This window comes from Mobula hypostoma, chromosome 11 (assembly GCF_963921235.1).
Source record: "Mobula hypostoma chromosome 11, sMobHyp1.1, whole genome shotgun sequence".
In the NCBI taxonomy this organism is placed as follows: domain Eukaryota; kingdom Metazoa; phylum Chordata; class Chondrichthyes; order Myliobatiformes; family Myliobatidae; genus Mobula; species Mobula hypostoma.
In genome coordinates, this window is record NC_086107.1 from 52,529,240 (window position 1) to 52,551,645 (window position 22,406).

Here is a 22,406-nt window from a genome sequence, read left to right on the forward strand (position 1 = left end):
TCATTTGCGCTGTAAACTGTTGTGCTAACCACTATGCTATTGTATTCCCCCTCCCCCAAATCTTGAAATATCTAATGCTAGACGATGTGCATCTAAGGTGAGAGTGGGTAAGTTCAAAGGAGATTTGTGACGCAAGTTTAGTTTTACACAGAAAGTGGCGGGTGTCTGGAACGCACAACATGGGGTGGTGGTGGGAGCAGGTACATCAGAGGCATTTAAGAGGCTTGTAGATGGGCACATGAATATGCAGAAATTGGAGGATATGAGCCATTTGCAGACAGAAGGGATTAGAGTCGTTCGCTTAATAATTTCAGCACGACATTGCTAAATAGGACAGGCCCAAGGACCCGATATTGTGCTGTGCTGTTCTATCTGAAGAAGCTTTCCCAGTGCTGTACTCAACATGCCAGTTGCCAGTTTGCACTCTTCATTGAAAAAGTGTTGATCCCCTGGTTTGTTCGTAAAGGTGGTGTGAGCGATATGCACGCCTGTGAGGTAAGAGATTATGGCAATGCACATCCCCAGTGCTGATCGACCACAGCACCTCATGGACGCCTGGATATGAGTCAATCCCTTTCAGCACAACTGTTACGTCACACAACACAATGGAAGGTGGCTCAGTGTAAGAACAGGATACAACCACACAGGGTATGTCTGCAGCTGCATACAGGCCAGACTGAAGTGGGTTTGTGAACCATGCATATTATGTTCTCTGTTAAGTTCTGAACCCTTTTATTTTGTTTGGTATCAGACAATGAAGACAGCCAGGCTCCTCCTCTGCCTCCGCGCCTCAGTATTGAGAGGCCAAACGTCTTCACTACACACCAGCTCAGCACAACTCTACCAGCTAAACTGCAACCACAATCCCAGATCCCTCCACCACGGCCCAAGCGGGGTGAGTAAACTAATGGTCAATAAATAAGCATTAACCATAATCAATTGGCATTAAAGCACACTGGAACAATGACTGAATTAATAAAATCTTTCTTTCTATAAATTGTGTTGCTTAAAGGATTTGGACAACCTTTCTATTATAACATCAGATTACAGGTCTTCCCCCATTTTTGAGCATCTGACTTAATGTACAGCCTGTACTTACAAAAGAGTTTTGGGGCAGGAAGGATTTGTTGACTGCCTCAGGGCTGTGCGTATCTTCTGCCGCCTGGGAGCTTGCTTCGCTCCTACTTGGGAATATTTTAGGTTCCAAACAGGTCACAGGAATGGAGCCCTGCTCTAACCCAGGGATAACCTGTGTATGATGAGTGTGGGACCATCTACATTACAGTTACTTACTGCTGAGGCTCAGGAAGTAAAATTTGCTGCTCCTCCAAAATAAGCAAATGGACCACCAGGTTCCCAAATGAGTCCGGCTCCACTTTCTAACTCACAGTTCTTTGGGCTGATTGATGTTGCTGGCCTCTCTATGATTAGGTGCTTAAGGCAATAATAATTGATAATATTTTGGATGTTTGAATGTTCAAATGCAATTATTTTCTTACAGTTCCACGACCCTCAAAGAACTCCACTTCCCACACAAACTGGAAAGCAAATATAAACGTGGTTTCTCTTAACCTGGGAACGCTGGTAGATATAAATAATGGTGAGTAGATGACCAGGCTCATTGTCCATTTGCATGAAAAAGATTGAGAACTAGATATTCATTTTAGACAAGGCTAACATTTTAACACACCAATCTGCTCTGCGGGATACAGGGTTACCAAATCTGATGCACGTTATGTAATTATCTCCACCCTGTGTCTGTAAATCGCTAGGTCACATATACAGGAAGGAAGATTTGTATTTATAAAAAGCATTCACATATTGCTGAGAAATATCTTTAACACCCTTTATATATTTGCTCAAAGAAACAGCTTCAGCCAATTTTGAGGTTTCTCTGGTGGCTTACTTTCATATATATATATGTGAAATGTTGATTTTAAAACTTTCAGCATTGTGTCCTGTGCTCATTGTTATGACACAGAAAATTACACTGGCCTGAAATTCTGTCATCAAGCACATTCTGTTTTTTTCAATTTATGATTCAGCCAGATCAAAAATCCAATTATGTGACTTTAGTGCCCAAACAGTATCCATCTCTGCATCTTGTGATTTCAAACAATTTGTAACATGTCTTCATGTCACTGGTGCATGCTTTAAGAAATGATAAAAATGTTTTTCCAGAATGATATCATGAAAACACATAACAAACCAACTTAAAAACAAAAACCACATAATTATAACATATAGTTACAACAGTGCAAAGCAATACCATAATTTGATAATAGACCATGGCACAGTAAAAGTCACAAGAGTCTCTCGAAAGTCCCATCATCTCACGCAGACAGTAAACCTCCAGCGCCACCAACTTGGTGATGCAGCATCCCGGAAGCATCCAGCTACAGTCCGACTCCGAAAAACTCCGAGCCTCCGACCACCTATTCAACACCGAGCACCGAGCACCATCTCTGCCGAGCGTTTCGACCCCGGCCCCGGCAACAGGCAATATGCAAAGCCGAGGATTTGGGGCCTTCGTCTCCGGAGATTCTTGATCGCACAGTAGCAGCGGCAGCAAAGCAGGCATTCCAGAAGTTACTCCAGATGTTCCTCTGCGTTTTCACGACTGTCCCCATCAAATCTGGATTGTGCACGGCACCCCTAGCTACACATATCGATATTCATTCGGAACGGCCGCGCGCGCTGCGTCGCGCCGCCATCTTCTCTTTCCCTCCTTGCATTCAACATCTTTCACATTGGTGAATGTGGAAGATGAGCAATTCTCTTTGAATTCCAAACATTTTCCACCTTGGTCTTGCTGTCAATGTTGTTAACCCTTCCTGGTACCTCTCTGCCCCTCCTCACCCAAACCCTGCTCTCCTATCATTAGGAAGCCCATAACTGAAGGATCAGTCACCTTTGAATCTCAATGTTCATCTAACTATCAACTCTAAATTCCACTTGTCTATCTAACCAAATTGAAAATCTTGTTTGCCTGCATGGCTCCTTTAACTCCTGGTCATCTGTTCCAGCCAACCCCACTACTTATCACTGAGTGTAACTAATTTTCCCTTGTCCTACCTCCATTCACTCTCCTTGGCCAATCCCATTTTCCCAGAGGTAGAGGGAAAAGCTTTATTGACATGTAAAGCTAGGGTCTTGTATGTGATAGGATTCCATTGATACGATCCTCCCACACAATTATGTCCTTTTCAAACGCTATCCTATTGTAGGTGCTATCTTTTATTATTTCACTGGGATTAAACTTTATTAATATTAACAAATATTTTTTTCTCTATTCTGTTACAGTGCAAACCCAGGCAATGGAAGCCATTTACTGCCAAAACTGTTCAGCGGCCCTGTCCTGCATCAGCCGGATTCACCATAAACATGCAGACATAGTGAGTCTCTTGCATCCTTTAGTGATAAACGTTAGAAAGCGAGGGCTGGGATCCCTTATAGGTGCATCATTGCTATAGTTCAAAGAATCATAATAAAATATGGCTTTGTTTTCAGTGCACTGGCCTCATTTTCAGGCAGAATTCTGCTTTTTTTTATCTGACACAGATGGAATACCCTTGACCTGAGAGTATATCGTTTTAATTAGTCCATAATGACGTTTTCTTTAATATTGTCTGTTATCTCTGTTAGATGAGCTTTCCTTTCATTAGATCTTGAACTCTCTTTATTTTCCTATCCAGGTATGGCCTTGCGAATTCTGTCGAAAGCATAATATTATCAATCAATCCTTCAGAACAGTACCCGCCAGTCAAGATATCCTGTATGTCCCTGAGTCCCTTGATGATGATTACGTCAACGTGGATGATTCCTTGGTTGTCTTCTGTGTGGACATCTCTGGAAGCATGTGTGTGACTAATGAGGTGAGGACAAGTCCTGGGGCTTCTCGGAAATTGCCCCATGAATGGTATATCATGGAAAACACTTTAGGAACCAAAGCATCTCAAATTTCTACTTAAAACATATGTATTTGTTTAATTTATGGTGGAAGAAGACAAGCTAGTCACTATATACAGCTCTGCCATACTACTAAAAGTAATGACCTGGTTTTGTGAACAGCAGAGATCTGTCTTATGCACGCACTTTACTTAGATCTCCAAAAAGAGAACTCCTGGATAAAATAAGCACAGTTATTAGGCCCTGTGAAACAACAGGCTGGTGGAGGGCAAGTTTTCAAAGCAGCCCACCCACAAAACTGACAAAATCCTGGCAGCCATATAAGCCAAAGAGCTCACCTAATTGGACATAAAATTTGTCAAATTATCAATAAAGTTTCTGAAATATAGAGAAACATTCAAAATCATTACAATATTATTAAAATCAATTCTTTAAAAAGTTGACAAAGTACTATTACATTAGCTAAAACAAAGAAAATGAAAACATTCAAGAAAACTAAAAAAATGAAAAGAGTCTGAAAGTACACTTAATCTCTCAAATTCATTGAAGTCAATGCAGAAATCTACAGCCAGCTGAAACTGGCCCTCATTGCTGAAGGAAGATTTTTGCTGAAGTACAAAGGAATTCACATTACTTCACAGAGCTCCACAATCCCTTCGTCGAGCATAGTCGTAGAAAACTACAGTCAATAGCTAACAGAAAGTTGGGACTTCTACATTCATGTACACATACATGTGTTGTATATTTACTATCTTAGCAATATTGATAATATATTGCTTGATCAAGCATGCTTTCTTGTTTATATAATTCATTACAATTTAAGTGTAAAACTACTTGAACGGCACCACGTCATTATGCCACCACATCATATGTGCATGCCTCACTAAAGTAAAAATACTACTAGAGTACACACTTCCTCCCTTGCTCCATGTTTTTCTTTTGATTAGTTTTATGTTTTAGATTAGAAAACGTAACAGTGGCGATGTGTAGGTTCAAAACAAACCCAAGATGCCTACCTAACAGTTGAAGTGCAGCGAGACATTCCAGATCAAAAAAATGTACAGCAAGACAGTCTAGGTGAAAAAAAAAGGCAGAAAACAGATGAAAATCACAGGTCCATAAACATTGAGTACTAGCTGATAATAACCATAAATGTTAAAAAAAAAAAGCAGAAATGGCTGGCTACATTGGTAAGATAGACATTTTCGATTACACAAGACATAACTGGATGTTGCATACTGTGCAAGTTGAGCAGTATTTTAAAGCAAATGAAATAGCCAATGAAAAACAAGTGCCAGTTTTGCTGAATGCATTGGGTGGAAAGGTATACAGTTTTCTTAGCAGTTTGACTGGTCTAACCAGACCAGCTGAAATGAGCTTTGCTGATATCATGAAAGTAACACAGAAACATTTAGAACCAAAACTATTGTTGATGGTGGAACACTTTAAGTTTCATAAGCGGAATCAAAAGGAAGAGGAGTCCATTTCAGTGTACATGGCTGTATTGAAGAAATTGTCTGAGCATTGTCAGTTCTGCAATGGGCTTAAAGATGCACTGAGAGATCATTTAGTTTGTGGAGTCTTACAAGAAAGCATTCAAAAATGGCCACTAAATGAAGCACAACTTACATTAAAAAGAGCAGCTGAAATAGCTGTATCAATGGAAACAGCAGACAGAGACAAAATTGGGTTGCAATCAAGAATTAATGTGTGCATGAACATAATTTTAAGATCTAAACAGAAACTGGCTTGGCCACATAACTTGCGTTACTGTTGTGGCAAGGGCTCACGTACAACAGACCAATGCTGGTTTAAAGGCAAAACTTGTAGGAAATGCAACAAAGTAGGACCATACAAAGAGCAGGTAGGTTATAAAGTTTAGGTAATCATTTGATCAATGCTTGTACAATATCAATCTAATATGAAATTAGGAAGATTGTACAGAAATAATAACGTCAATCTAAACAGTCAGTAGGGCTTTTTGTCAATTCAGCGAGCCAAATGGCATCCTATATTGTACAAAAAACTATTTTAAAAAAGAACTACTTGTTTAACCTTGATCATTGTGTTAAGAGGTGGTTTGTTATGGGTATCCTTTGGTACTCAGACATGTAAACCATCCGTAAGACTCAGAATCTTGTGATATGCAAAAACAATCATTAGGTACCACACAAAAGCAATTCGGACTGCTGAATTCCAGCACCTGCAGTCTCTTGTCTCTCCATGAAATACCACACATACCTTATTAGGAGATAATAAAACCTATGTGGAACAATGTATATTGTTGATGGATATTGATTCTGAAATAAAGACCAATTATAACTGTTACTTAGCTCCATTGGTAGATGGCCATTTTTTTAATATATAGATCAGTAAGTCATGGCTTGAGATACACACAGTCTAGGTTGCCTCAAACGCGTTGTCGGGAGATAATAGTCAAGGTGTTAAATTGAAATCCCACTGTCTTTTATGCTGATTCAGGTACTTACTTACTAACTGCTGGCATTTCAGGCAGCAATGAAGGTCCTCCAACTCTGGTGATGTTCAGGGCTTCCTTCATCATGTCAGTAGCTTCCTCTTGGTTTTTCTAGTGTCAGTCATGCACATCCCAGGTGGAGACCCAGGAATACCATCACACTCAGATAAAGGAGGATTCTTCATTGCTGTTTCTGTAACAATCTTGTTTGACCAGTCAGGGTTGTTAGCCCTGAGCTGAACCCCTGAACCTGGAAGACCGGTGGACCACTCTTAGTCTGGCCTCTACCCTTTGACTGGTTTGGCATAGGTGACCGTACCAAGAGCCAAAACGTAAAGCCCTGCCTGACTCCAGCCAACATCGCTCTCCAGGTCACTGTGGCACGCAAGCCTCCAAACCACAACAAGGCAATGGTCCTCTTGGAGGCTGATTCAGGTGGATGTTAGTAACTATATTTAAGTAATACAGTGATGTAAGTCTCCTGGTTGCCCGAGCAAAAATTTCTTCCTCAAACCACCAACCAAAATCAGTTTAATTAGATTACCGCTGGACTAATCTGCTTCATTGCACAGAGTTGCTTTTGATTATAGAGATTGAATATTCTGCTGAACCTGAGATCAATAAAATTGTTTGCAATTTATCCAGAACCTACATCCAAACTAATTCAAGGTCATTGATTCTTTTCTTTAGGTCAAGGCTGCAAATAGTTTCAGGACAGCTCACATATCAAGACTGCAGGTACACAATTGCTGCTATATTTCAGGGAGGGTGGGAGAATATATTGGGAATTGCAAGTTCTCATTTGTTGTACTTACTTTTTCTTCATTGCTTGTCTGAATGCTGGAAGTCCCTTTGTGTGGGGGCACCTTCAGCTGAAGGTTTTCAGCTGTTCAAGAAGGTGACTTGCTATCAATTTCTAAGTAGCACCTGGAAAAGTCAATAATTGCTGAGATATTCAGTAACTTATTTATTTATTGAGATAAAGCCACACCACCCAGCAATCCCCCAATTTAATCTAATCACTATAATAATTTACCTACCAACCAGTACAACTTGGACAGTGGGGAGGAAACCAGAGCACCCAGAGGAGACCTACGTGGTCATGGGGAGGATGTACAAACTCCGTGCTGGCAGTGGTGGGAATTGAACCCAGCACGCCTGTTCTGTAAAATGTTGTGCTAACCACTACACTACCGTGTCACCCATATGCTCATGTCCTGAAAAATCACTGCCTAAAAATATATCTGAGTGTAGTGGCATACTTGGTGTCCACAGCTCTACAGAGGACATTCCCAGAGAAATCTGAACCAGGAACAGTAAAAGAATCTAGTTTATCCTCAGTTTTCCATTATCCTCTTGACTTATATGATAGCTGCTTTCTCATACTCTTTTTACTTTCAACTTCCTTTGATCTCAGTGTATCATCCTGCTAGCTACGATCTCAAAAATTGTTTAACAAGTGTTTCAATACATTTTAACTTTCATAACTCTGCCCCATCATATTCTGTCTGTCGCTCTGTCTCTGTCTCTTTCTCTGTCTCTTGCTGTCTCTGTATGTCTGTCTCTTTCTCTCTGTCTCTCTCTCCCTCTGTCTCTCTGTCTGTCTCTCACTGTCTCTCTCTGTTTCTACCTTCTGAATCTAGGGAATTCTGGCAAATCAAAGCAAATGGATCTGACATTTAATGTAGACACCTGCTATATAACATCTATAAATGTATGAACCATCATTCCTCAGGGATCTGTTGACTTTTAGTTTCATTAGTTTCTCCAGTACTATTTTTTCACAAACTGACCTCTTCAGACCATCCTGAAGAAGGGTCTTGGTCCAAAACATCGACGTTACTCTTTTCCATAGATGCTGCGCAACCTGCTGAGTTCCTCCAGCATTTTGTGTGTGTTGCTTCGGATCTCTGGCATCTGCAGATTTTCTTCTGTTTGCTTTTCAGAGTTTCTTTGTCTCCTATCTCCGCCTATAAAAGATATGTATTCTGCTAATCTCCTCCTAATCTATTTTATACCCTCGAGAAACTCTTCCATTTGATGTTTTATATTTTGCTCATATACTATTTTGTATCACTTTATCAGTCATTCTTTTTCCTCAATAAAATCATGAGAGTTTATAGCCATGTAAACAACACCATACATATTTTTCTTTAATCTAATACTGTCTTTGACTTTAAAAAAAGATTAGGTTTATTTGTCATGTACATCAGAGCATACAGCAAAATGCATCGCTGGTATCAGGGAGGTGCTGGGGCAGCCCACAAGTGTGACCGCTTCCAGGACCACCCTAACTCGTATGTCTTTGGAATGTGGGAGGAAACCGACACAACAACAGAGAAACATACAAACTCCTTACAGACCGTTTTTATTGGTGGAAGTGAGTTGTTAGCAAATGGAATTTGTATGTGAATACTATATGGGTCAATTTATGGAACTGAAATGCACTTTGCTACCATAATTATATGCAGGCAGAAAATATATCTGCCACTTATGGTGCACCAGGCACATCCCCTTCTCAGAACTTGTGAGGAGGCCTTGTGCTCCAAGCATTGACCTTCATTCATGATTAAATTCTGCTGCCATGTCACAGGGAGAACACCACATCCATTCTAGAGATTCCAGCAAGGGTGCTGAAGAGTGCCACTAGATCTGTGTGGGCTGCCTAACTGCGTCTTCAGCGCAGTGATCTCTTGTCCAGTTACACAACTACATGTCATCGGCCAAGCCATCCCCATATAGAGTTCCAGACAAATCTCTCACAGGTGTCACACCCACGTTCTCATCTCTGACCAGCCAGCTTGAAGAGAGATCAGTGAGGGTGGAATACAGCATTAACATCTTACGGTAACTGCCTGGGAATCTAAGACTTGCCTGTATAAAGACCCTATCTTGCTGCTCACCACTTAGCTTTGCATTTCATGAACATTCCAGGGTGATCTGGGGATGCTTTGATCACCACGTTTGTGCAGTGCAATATCAGCCAGAGCAGCAAGACCGAGAACCTCACTATTCCTGTGGAGGACATATTGGTAATTAATAGTCACCCTGGCAGACAAGCCACCAGGCATCTCTCATATGCATTTATAACTAGCCCAATTGCAACATTTATCATATTCCTGGAAGGTCCAAAGTCAAAGAACTTGAGGCCTGCTGGAACCATTGGTAAAATATGACTACACATTATGCAAGAGGTCTAAGTGTGACAGTCTGCAAGTACCTGTTATACTTGACCATACACCCCGGAGGCTCCCATGGGAAACTTATCATCTGCCTGTGCCCATGTGCCAGCTGTAGAGCTCTGCAAGCTGCCCCTCTCACTGCCCTGCTCTCCTCTGCAGCCTCATACCTGTGGGAAGAGACTGTTGCTGCTGGAGGAGCTGATGCAGTGCTGACAATTTGCACCGCTGCGGCTTCTCACCCAGAATAACACAGCACGACCTCACCAGTCCAAAAGCTCGCCCACACTAATCTGAGAGCTCCTACGTGGGACTTCCACATCAAACTCAAAAATCAAAGTAAATTTATTATTAAAGTATGTATATGTTACCGTATACTACCTTGACATTCATTTTTTTGCAGGTATTTACGGGGAAATAAAGAAATACAAGAGAATTTATGAAAGAAACTATACATAAACAAAGACTAACAAACAACCAATGTGCAAAAGAAGACAAAATGTGCAAATTAAAAATAAATACAGAGAACATCAGTTGTACATTTCTGGAAAACAGGCATCTTTGTGGCATGCAATGTCATGAAGATGTTAATTAATGTCTCAATACAAATGTTATATTCAAAGACTTTTACACACGCAGGCAAAAAGCAGCTGTAAGGCTTAATGACCTATTGGCTTGTTTTACTCTCTTCATTCTCCTTAATTATTACTGCATTCTCACCTTGATTTCCCTGAAGGGTTCCAATGAGGGATGCCCATGGTCCCACAGTGATATGTTAATACAATTCTAATTGAACCATTAAAGTATTAAAAATATCAACATGCCTCCCCAAGAGACTGTTCATATGCAACCTGACACATGCCACTCAAATGCGGCAGCCAGTGCATTGGAACAGGCTTCTAAAAGCAGTGCCATTTCCCCTAGATTTAACCCAGTAACCTGGAACATCTTCCATCTTCAGGCACATGACTGGGACCATCCCAGTGGAGTCTAGCGCCTGGTAATATCAGCCAGCTGGCAAGGCCCAGTTGGATGCTTGGATAATTCTGAGCTTCGAGTGCTGCCTCCTTAAACGTTGGTAATTTGTTGCTGGACACACTGGAGCTGTGGTAGAACAAAGGATGCCGTGGAAAATCTTGGCAATTCTGAACAAGGTTTCTCACCCTCTGTATGCCACCTTGGCTGAACAGAGAAGCAATTTCAGTAATAGCCTAAGACAACTGCACTGCTCCAGTCAGTCCTATATGAGGTCATTCTCACTCTTGGCCATTAGACTCTGTAGCTGGGGAAGTGATGACACCCCCCCGCCCCCGTTAGACTGCTCGTGGAATCTTATTTTTTATTCTTTCTTCTAATATTTATATCTGTGCACTTGTAATGCTGCTGTGACGCTGTAATTTCCTTTGGGATCAATGAAGTATCTCTGTCTATTTATCTATTTGGCATGTAGGTTTGGCTCATACAAAACTTCAAGGCTGCAACAGAGAAACACCATGGGATACATTGTATCTGACAGATCCCCCCCCCCAACACACACACACACACACACACACACACACACACACACACTCTTTCCCATGTGTTTATTCTACCTGTATCTATAAGCAAAAGAAAGGACTATCAGGACCTAGGAATTTGGAATGTGGTGTCTCACCATTAGGAACTGTTGAAAAAAAATTCCGCTGAATATGAAATAGACAACAAGAGAAAAGATAAAAGCACTACTTGATGTGGAAATGACATTTGGTTGCAATAGAATATCAATTTGTTGCTAAAAGTTTTGAAAACCACTGATACCTCAGATTCCAAGAGCAAATCATTTTGCTATGGAGCTGGTGGATTTATTGATACTTTGTGAGTGTTAAGCTGACTTTTTAATTGCATGAATAAAACTGAAGGAAGAGTCTGGATTTTAATTTTAATTGAAGGGCAAACTGAGTATCTTTCACAGTAGCTCAGTGAACAGTGTATGTGCCACATAGACTAGAAGAATCCCAGGTTTAACTTCTGATCCGCACAGTGCGGGTTTTTGCTGCTCTTTCTGTCCTATTACAAAATATATGAGAGGTTTTGAGAGACTGACCTCTGCCACTCTTCCTCCACCCAGACACAAAACCTACGAAGAAGTAACTAACTCAGTTTTAGTTTATAGAAAACATTTGTCACATGTGTGTTTTGATAAAAGATGTATTTTGAAACATGTGTTGTACAACAAAGCTGTACATGGCCTGAAGTCCATTATGAATACAGCAGCAATTGCAGGAATAATTCACAGTGCAGGTGCAGCAAAGCCATTGGGTGTGGTGTACTTCAGTTCATCAATCCTCATTGTCCCACATCTATAATACTAAAACATAAGACTTGCTTTTGTGTAGAAGCTATAATTTATTAACACTGACAATATTTCTTCTTTATTTTGCAGAATGTTCAAGAAGCCATCTTGACCTCTTTGAACCACATGACTCAGACTTGTCCCCAGAAGCGAGTTGCCTTGGTGACATTTAATGATGAGGTATGGGTGTCAAAAGGGACATAATGGTGGTATTACAGTGGATGAGTCAACATTACAAACAGGCACATTAGATTGTTGGTTTGACAAGATTAAAAAGTAATTAGCTAGCAGATACACCAGCGAGGTGCTTGTAGAAGATAGGGTGGGTCTTTACTCTGAGCAAATGTAAAGTATAACTGAATATATCAGAGGGCAATATGCTTGGTGGATAGCTTGCGTTATCTGATGGTATATCCCAACCAACTTACCTGTCAAAGGTAACTGATTACATTATCTTGGTTTGTTGTAAATCTCAGCAGCCATAACCAGCCCCTAACACATGCACGCATGCGCACACACACATGTATACATATACACACACGCACATATCACACACATATACAGATACAATAGAAGCCTCAGGCTTGTGCTAATAGTCTCACGGCGATGGATGATATGTAGGTGGTCTTGTAGTTGAAACTTGGTTATTTATTGAGTTACTGTACAGCGTGGAATAGGCTGTTCCAGCCCTTTGAGTCACGCTGCCCAGCAACCCCCGATTTAACCCAGCCTAATCATAGGACAACTTACAATGACCAGTTACCCTGCCAATTGGTACCTTTTTGGACTGTGGGGGGAAACCGGAGCACTTGCAGGAAACCCACACGGTTACGGGGAGAATATACAAGCTCCTTACTGACAGCAGCGGGACTTGAACCCAGGCCTGGCACGGTAAGTCATTGTGCTAACCACACCTTCCCCATTATTCTACTCAAAGATGATATCTGCTTAAAACATTTTCCATGAAATTTCTGCTTATCAAAGATGATATCTGATATTAAGATTTAACCTCTAGGAAATGGACCAGTTTCCCAATTCAGGTCTCCAGTATCAACAGTGTACAGTAAAATCAAAAGTATAATCCTCTCCAAATACTCAGCTTCTCCAGTTCTAGTCACTGCCCATAGGAACAATTTTGCTCTTCTTATGAATGAGTTATTTTGGGAGTTTCTGCTGAATGGACTTGCTTGCAGACTTCTCATAATCTTGCTGAGTTGCCCATGGTAAACTCATTCAGAAAGTTGAGAGGCATGAGATCCAGGGAAACGTGGCTGTGTGGATACAGAATTGGCTTACACACAGAAGGCAAAGGGTGGTAGTAGACAAGAGAATATTCTGCCTGGAGGTCGGCGACTAGTGGTGTTCCACAGCGGTCTGTTCTGGGGCCCTTGCTCTTTGTGATTTTTATAAATGACTTGGATAAGGAGGTGGAAGGGGAGGTTAGTAAGTTTACGGATGAGAGGAAGGCTTCTGGAGTTGTGGAGAGTGTAGAAGAATGTTATAGATTATATTGGAACATTGACAGGATGCAGAACTGAGAAGTGGCAGATGGAGTTCAACCCAGAAAAATATGAAGCAATTCACTTTGGAAGGTTGAATTTGAAGGCAGAATACAGGTATAATGGCCGGATTCTTAGCTGTGTGGAGGAACAGAGGGATCTTGGAGTTCCCATCCATAGATCCCTCAAAGTTGCAGCACAAGTTAATAGGGTGGTTAAGAAGGTGCATGGTCTGTTGGTCTTCATTAGTTATGAGATTGAGTTCAAAAGCCAAAGTGTTGCAGCTCTATAAAAGTCTGTTCAGTCCACATTTGGAATATTGTGTTTACATCTGGTTGTTTCATTATAGGAAGGATGTAGAAGCTTTAAGGAAGGTACAGAGGAGATTTACCAGGATACTGCCTGGATTAGAGAGCATGCCTTATAAGGAGAGGTTCAGCAAGCTAGGGATTTTCTGTTTGGAGTGAAGAAGGATAAGAAGTGACTTGATAGAAGTGTACAAGATGACACTAGGCATAGATCAAATAGATTGTCAGAGACTTTTCCAGGGGCAGAAAGGGCTAATGTGAGGTGACATTACTTCAAAGTGTTTAGAGGAAAATATATTGGGGTGGGTATCAGAGGTAAACTTTTTACACAGAGAATGGTGAGTGCATGGAGCCCTCAGGGATGGTGGTAGAGGCGAATACATTAGGGGGATTTAAGAAACTCTTACATAGGCACATGGATGATAGAAAAATAGAGGGCTATGTAGGAGGGATCTTAAAGTAGGTTAAAAAGTTGGCATAATGTTGTGGGCCAAAGGGCCTGTATTGGGCTGTGGTGTTCTATGTCGTAAAGTGGAGGATAGCTTTGCGTGAATGGTGTTGGACTAAAACTGTTCCTTGTTCACTAAGCAGAGGTCTTGTACATCCAATGATTCTAAATACCTTACAGTTTGGTAGTTCAATACCAAACCTCTTTTTCGCAGCCCTTAAATGATGTCTTTTATAGCAATATTTTCTCGAAGCTATTAAGTGCATCATATTTGCTAGATTCATTTGATGGTGCGAAGGTTCAAGCTGCGATTTCAATTAGATTTCAGAATCTCATGCATTTCATGCAACTATTTCATTCTGATGTCTTAAACTCACCATAACATATTCAGTAATTAAATACTTTCAGTATTTGTTGTTAAGTATAATTCTTCCAGATTTAATTTTAAAGAGTTTCTTTGAAATCACTGACCTATCACACTGATTTTTTAAAAGATTTTATTCCCCTACATACTCCTTTGCATTTCACTAAGTGGAATATCTATGAACCAACACAATCAGGTGGTGTTACAAAACGCACTTTATTTTTTAAAAGGCTGTTAAGAAAATCCTTGTCCGACTAATCCCTTTGCTCTCAAAAGACCCGACATTATAGCCTTCTCACAGTCTGGCAAATAAAAATAAATAGCAGAAGCTCCCAAGGTTGATTAATTAAGACTGGAAACGTGATAATTTTTGTGGTGGGCCAATATTTTTAAAACTGGAGCTCACAAAGTCCTGGAAATCCAAGTTTCTTTGAACATTGTTTATGTTCAAAACTCTGCAATCCTTTATAGCAGCTCTGAGTGAAATCCTCCAACAAGAAACAATTGGGGTAATACTAGGCCTCGACCTCTTTCTTGTTACCAGGTAACAATCTACGGTGATGGAACACAGATGCCTACCAAACTGAGTGATTATCAGCTGTTGGATTCAGACTACCTAAGGGAAAAAGGCAGAGATTATCCAAGCCCACATTGCATTGCAGAGAGCCTTCAAACACTAAGCTATACGATCAACGAGTAAGTACTGAATTTATTGTTTACCAATTAAATGTTTATTTTATTCATTTTGCAATGCAGCTCAGAGTCTGCCCTTCCGGGCCTTTGAGCCATGTTGCCCCAGCAACCCCACAACCCCAATTTTACCTAACCTAATCATGGGACAATTCAGATGACCAATTAACCTATCCTGAGCATCTTTGGACTGTGGAAGGAAACCAGATCACGCAGGGAAATCCCATGCATTCTATGCAGAGGATGCACAGAGACTCCTTACAGAGGATGCAGGAATTGAACTCTGAACTCCTGATCTGTAATAGCATCATGCTAACCACCACGTAGCCATGGTGCTTTTGTTAATAAGAAATCAATTAAAGGATTCAAAGCTCTGCTGTGAAATTGGCTCATATAAAGATAGCACAGTTCTCTGACAGCCAGTTACGTGGAGGTTATCTGCCACCAACAGGACTGAGTGTGAAGAAATGCTCAAGATGGTTTCAATGGGCATTTTCTTACCTTCCATGTCTGACACTCAAAACTCACCTTAGCGATGAAAATCCAAGTGCTCTTTCAGTCTAAAATAACACAAAAATTTAGTTAGAGCAGGTTCTTTGCAGAGGATGAGAGTGTTTGGAATAACCTGTCAGGCAGAGCGATAGAGGCACAGGCGACAAGTACACTGGCTGCTGAGCAGGATGACAGGCTGGCGGAAGTTGAATAGTAGACCTAGAGCTTTTATATCAAGCAGCTTGTTCTTCTGTCTTAGTGATCTGCCTCATTTAATCACTTATTTTACAATTTCTTTTTGTTTGTTTTTAACACTGGGCTTTGCTGAAAGCAGTGGATCACATTACAAATGACCAAGTTAGTACAAGTCTTCTTTTAAAAGCATTAATTATCAGGGACTTTCACAGTCAATAGTGTTCAACCTATGTTCACAAACTGTCCAATAGTGATCTCTAAATGGTTTTCTATTCCTAATCGATTACAGTTTAAATGCTAACTTTTGCTAAGTTTGGGTAACGCAGCATACCTAAGCCAATTACATCGGTGACACAGCAAGTGGAAACTGGGAGTGCACATCTTGCACACAATCTCTCATGGTCCCAGAACACATCCTACACAATCAGGAAAGCTCACCAACACCTCCACTTTCTGAAGGGGCTGAAGAGAGTTGGACTTGGCACATCTATGCTCAGGTCATTCTACAGATGTGCTGTAGAGAGCATCCAAACATGCTGCATCACTACATGGTTCAGAAACTGCTCTGCGGCAGACAGGAGGGCTCTACAACAGGTTGTCAAAACTGCCCAACGCATCACCATCACCAGCCTACCCGCCATCAAGGACATATATATAGAAAAGGGCTAATAACATCATGAAGGATCCCATCCACCCCGCTCATGGACCATTTGTTCCACTCCATCAGGAGGAGGCTGCGTAGCATCCACGCCAGGACCACCAGACTCAAAAACTGTTACTTTCCCAAGCAGTAAAGCTGAACAACACCTCCATCCATTAACCCACCATTACTTTATCATTTTCCTGTCAGTGTCACCTTATGTACAGAAGTCTTGCGCCTAGCATCACATTATAGATATACAATCAATGTGTATATGCTATCTTGTGTTTTTATATTTTTTTTGTTTTTTATTGTTGTATTCTTTATCTTACTATGTATTTTTTTTGCGCTAAATTGGATCGGAGTAACAATTACTTTGTTCTCCTTTATACCTGTGTACTGGAAATCACATTAAACAATTTTGAATTTGTGCTTCAATTTGACACATTATTGATAATTCTTCCCTACAGACTGAGAGAACAAGGTGCGACTGCCCTGGGTCCAGCTGCCCTTGTAGCAGTGTCAATGGCGTCAAAGCATCCTGGGTCAAAGGTAGGCTGGGTAGCATCTATAATTACAGCATTTAGAACCAGGGCAACAGGAAGATAACTGAGGAATGTGTCTAATTGCTCCTTCAAAGTGCTAGGACTGATGTAATGGGCTGAGTGATCCTCTGTGCTTTAAATTTATTAACCCTGTTGATCAAAATCTAGTGGTGGTTTGATACCAGTTTAACAAAATTGAAGCTCAATGCTCCAATTAAGCTTCTCTCTTATTTCTGAAACATTGACATGAATGATACTTTTCCCTCACAAGTACAATTTAAAAGGACTGCTAATCATTAACTTATAGGTTTGTTTCTGATTTCTGGCTGTTGTATTGACCCAGAAATGTTTGCTGTTTTCTAAAATTGCTAAAGTCTTAGGTGCCAATTGCTAAATAACTTTGCCTATGTCAAGCTTCATATATTTTCCCAACCCTGAATCCATTAGTAATTATTTCCTTGGGAATGTAGTGTCACCAGGAAGCAGATGGAGCAAGATGAGGGAGTGAAGCTTCCTCAGTGGCAGGCCATGGCTGACCAGGATATTCACCAAGTAATACCTTAATATCTCAGGGTAGCTCTAAGTCTGAGCAAGGAGATCCTCAATGAAATAAACCACTTGTTCTAACTACAACTGCTACTCCGAGCAGAGTAAGGACTACTTTGTTAGTGGGTATCAAAGTCTCATTTTTCCTGAGGTTCTGTAGGTCAGAATTCTTCCAAGCTGCAGATGAAAACTTTGCAGCACCTGGCAATTTACCGTCCATGGTTGCAAGATACTCCGTCCCAGGGAGCTGAGTACATTTCACTCTCCCTCACCAACATGCAGTACTCAAAGTGACCGTATGCCTCTGAGAACTGCAGAGCTTCCTGTGGTGCTGCATACACTGAGTGCACGCATGGCAATCCACAAACAAAAGGAACTCCACTTCCTCAGAGTCCAGGTAGTACTTGGCCAAACACAAGCATATCATGAAGGTTCATGCCCAACATCCAGGCAGGAACTGAGTACCCGTCATGCAATGGTAATAGCCCACTGTGCTATTTACATTTTAGCTATGATAACATGTGGAAGGTGGTCGTCACTAACGTGCTCAGAGTGTTGTTGTAACTCTGGCCTGTGCACTGAAAGCATGTATTGAACTTCATAAAACGCATCAGAGAAGAGCAGTGGTGAGCTCGAACATCATTTGTAATCTGTGCTTCTCTGCATTACTGAGCAGGACAGCCCTCACTCTGCAGTGGTCTGTATATTGCCCAGTCAGGCTGTCGTGGGGTCACCAGTCTTCTGGGTGCAGACAGTGCCCAACTTATCTGGCTATGAACACAACTCCAATTTTCCCTTCATCATCAGCCCACCTTCTTTCTGTTGCTGATCGTAACAGTGTAACTTGGAAGCAGTACAAAAATAAAGGACAAGATAAAAATTCAAACCGAAATTTATTAATCAACCCATAGCAACCAATAACCCTATGGTCTGCCTATTCCTATATTTCGATACAATCCTACCCAAGTGACTGATACGGGACTGGTGTAAGTGGAAGTGAAGTTTTAGTGGAACAGACTGCAGCTGAAGTCCAGGCAGTCAATCAGAGGAGGAATAGTAAAGGAATCACGAATGTTGCTTACATACACCAAAGTCCTCAAATCCTGTTTAGAACAGTACTGATTTTGATGACGCAGTGCTGCCTTTTCTAGCCCTTGCTATCAAAGTGTAACACGTTGTTGTTGTTGAATAAACTCTTCTTGGGCTTCCAGTCAGACGCAATTATCGATTATAACCAACGTTTCAATGACAATCTCTGCCATCTTCTTCAGGGATGATGCCTGGGCATGTCTAATCCAGCGGTAATTATTCCCCCTAGTCCACCAGACTAGACATACCCAGGCATCATCCATGATGGAGAAGGCAGAGTTTGTCATCGAAACGTTGACTATAGTCGATACCTGTACCCGGCTGGAAGCACAAGAAGAGTTTATACGTCATATACACCAGGAAAGCACTAGATCCGTTTTCTCTTTGTTGTTGCCTTCTTTAAATTTTATTTGCAATGCACCATCCTAGAGAGGTAGTAGAGGCAGATACATTATAGACTGTTAAGAGGTGTTTAGATTAGCACTTGAATGTCAAGAAAGTGGAAGAATATGGGCATAGTTTAGGCAGAGGGGATTAGTTAGGTTTCTCATTTGATCCGACGCTGTCTTCAACCTCGTTCTGGCAACTCCTGCGACGTCACTGGTGCCAAGTTGTATCGGCCTTATCCTTCCCTTGGGCAACATCGGTGTCGTGGAGAGGGGCAACATGCTGCATGGGCAACTGCCGGTCTTCCATACAACCTTGCCCAGGCCTGCACACTGGGGAATCCAGGTGCAGATCCATGGTCTCACAAGACTAACGGATGCCACCACTCATTTGATTACTGATTTAATTGGATCGGCACAACACTGTGGGTCAAGGGGCCTGTTCCTATGCTGTACTGTTCTATGTTCTACGCAATACCTGGTCACTCCATGAAGACACGTCTTTAGCAGTGAGGTTAAATAAGCCCCTGACTTGTGCTGATTGATCACATGGGAATGGGAGATTTGCAGAGGAGTACAAAATTAAGTCAAAGCATTCCCTCACCTCAGGTCACTTGGTCTTTTTCATATCAATCTAGAGAATGCCTCTTTCATATTCAGTCTGCCATCAAATACCACTGGTGATGGTTCTGGGCTTTGACGCAATAATCTTTGCTGCATCCCTAGCAGAAAGTGTGTTTTCTTAAGTCTTATTTGCAAAGACAATTCTCTAACTTGAGTGAATTCTGTTACTTTCAGGTAATCATCTGTACAGATGGGAAGGCAAATATAGGCCTAGGGTACTTGGAGAGTGTGGAGCAAGATATGTATGCGTATTCTAAACAGTTTTACACTGACTTAGGAGAGCAAGCAACTCTAAATGGGTAAGCAATCCTCTTTTGTGCTCCAAGTTGTTGCATTTAAAGTTAGCATGACTTATATTCATATTGCATCCTAATGAAAATCAAAAAAGGCTGCAAATGCTGAAAAGAAATCAGCATCTATGGAAATCTAAATAAAGTTCATGTTTCAGATCTGAAAACCCCTGTCAGAAATTCTTATTCTCTTTCCACACTGAGCATTTCCAGCATTTTCTGTTTTTTATTTAAAAATAACATCTTAGCAGGTTGAAAAAGTATTTTGAAGGATTTTATGTGTAGCGAATAACTTCTGTGAAAGGTCTGTGGCTATCTGGATAAGTGAAAACATCATTATATGGTTTTAATCACTTAGAGATACCAATGACATGAAGGAATTGCTCTTTGGGACTGTTTAAAAGCCTATCATTTATACCACTTTGTTCATGAATTCCTGCAGATAGCCAGTTTGGATCAGGTTGACCTGCAAAATCAATCTAATTTGAAAAATTCCAGTTCTGTTTTCTATCACTTATTTATGGGGTTGAGAAGGAAATTAAATAAGACATGATCAAATGGTGGAACAGATTCAATGGGCTGAAAGGTCAATAATTTTGTGCCTATGTCTTAGTAGTCTTTATAACTTGACTTCTGATGGACAGTCTCTCACCTTTAGACTTGCTTATCGATCTCCTGTCTGTAAACATTACAGATAGGCTAACTGGCCACTGTGAAATACCTCTTGTGTCTAGGAGAATGACAGAATCTGGAGGGAATTGAGGCAAATGTAGAAAGAAAAAAAATTTAAATTGGTATACAATGAGTGTAAATGGGTGTTTGATTGTCCGGACAGGCTTGGTGGGCCAAAGGGCATGTTTCCCCACTACATGACTATGATTCTGACTTTTTTTTGTCTTCCTCATTTTTCAGTGAAATTTTTCCTTCTCTTTCAAAACTATAAACGTTACCTTCAACATACTCTAAATCATCTCCGCTCACTTCACCTTCTCTGCATTGATATTCATATCCACAAGAAACTGCGGGGAGTTGTGGACACAGCTCAGTGCTTCACAGGAACCAGCTTCCCTTCTGTGGATTCTGTCTGTACTTCTCATTGCCTCACTAAAGCAGCCAGCAAATCAAAGTTCCACCCACCCTAGTCCTTCTCTCATCTCCCCTTTCCCAACAGGCAGAAGATACAAAGCCTGAAGGCACGTACCACCAGGCTCAAGGATCGCTCTGTTAATCAGACTCTTGAATAGATCTCTTGTACAATAAGATGGACTCTTGGCTTCACAATCTACCTCGTTATGATCTTATCACTTACCTACACCGCACTTTGTCAGTAGCTTTCACACTGCGCCTCTTCCTATAGATGCTGCTTGGCCTGCTGCGTTCACCAGCAACTTTGATGTATGTTGCTTTCACACTTAATTCTGCATTGTTATTGTTTTACTTTATTCAGCTCGCTGCTCTGTGTGATGATCTGATCTGCATAAACAGCATGTGAGACAAGTTTTTCTCTGTATCTTGGTACATGTAACAACAACCTACCAATACTGGATTTCAATGTCCTGCTGAATTAGTACAATCTATTTTAGATAGGCCGCCTTCCTAAAGTGTGGCTTTCCACAGGATTCACTTTGGAAGCTCGAACTTGAAAGCAGAATACAGGGTTAATGTCAGGACTCTCACTAGTGTGGAGGAACAGAGGAATCCTGGGGTTCATGTCTGTGGGTCATGAAGTGCAAATTGATAGGGTGGATAAGAAGGGGGTTTGGTGTGCTGGCCTTCATTAGTCTGGGGATTGAGTTCAAGAGCCACGAGGTGATGTTGCAGCTCTGTAAAACTGTGGTTAAACCACACTTGGAGTATGGTGTCCATTTCTGGTCACCTCATTATAGGAAGGATGTGGAAGCTTTAGAGAGGGTGCAGAAGAGATTTACCAGGATGATGTCTGGATTAGAAAGGATGTCTTATGAAGATAGGCTGAGTGAACTAGGGCTTTTCTCTTTGGATAGCCAGATACTTTTTCCCAGGGTGGAAATGGCTAATACTATAACTTTAAGGTGCTGCGAGGAAAGTTCAGGGGGAATGTCAGAGGTAGGTTTTTTTTTAAACACAGAAAGTTGTGGGTGCATGCCAGGCATTTCCAGGGCTGGTGGTAGAAGCAGATACATTAGAGACATTTAAGAGAATCTTAGAAAGACATATGGATGAAATAAAAATGGAGGTCTATGTTGGAGATTGATCTTGGAGCAGTTTAAAAGGTTGGCAGAATATTATGTGTCAAAGGCTCTGTACTGTGATGTATTGTTCTGTCTATTTGCCTTTCATCAGTACTCCACTGTGGACATATATAAAAAATAGCAGCTGTCAAGTAACATTTGCATATTGATTATAAAAACTACT

At 41.1% G+C, this 22,406-nt stretch overlaps 1 protein-coding gene across 3 annotated transcripts in view; it reads left to right on the forward strand.

Moving 5' to 3' along the window:
* Nucleotides 1–22,406, forward strand: part of si:dkey-9k7.3 (circularly permutated Ras protein 1) — a 71,503-nt gene that overhangs the window by 33,374 nt on the left and 15,723 nt on the right. For all 3 annotated transcript variants that reach the window (XM_063062030.1, XM_063062031.1, XM_063062032.1), the window contains 9 exons: nt 752–895; nt 1,502–1,600; nt 3,304–3,395; nt 3,696–3,875; nt 7,076–7,123; nt 11,987–12,076; nt 15,060–15,211; nt 17,003–17,084; nt 19,897–20,021. In XM_063062030.1, coding sequence (XP_062918100.1) covers nt 752–895; nt 1,502–1,600; nt 3,304–3,395; nt 3,696–3,875; nt 7,076–7,123; nt 11,987–12,076; nt 15,060–15,211; nt 17,003–17,084; nt 19,897–20,021 — 1,012 coding nt within the window. The remainder of the gene's footprint in view (nt 1–751; nt 896–1,501; nt 1,601–3,303; nt 3,396–3,695; nt 3,876–7,075; nt 7,124–11,986; nt 12,077–15,059; nt 15,212–17,002; nt 17,085–19,896; nt 20,022–22,406) is intronic.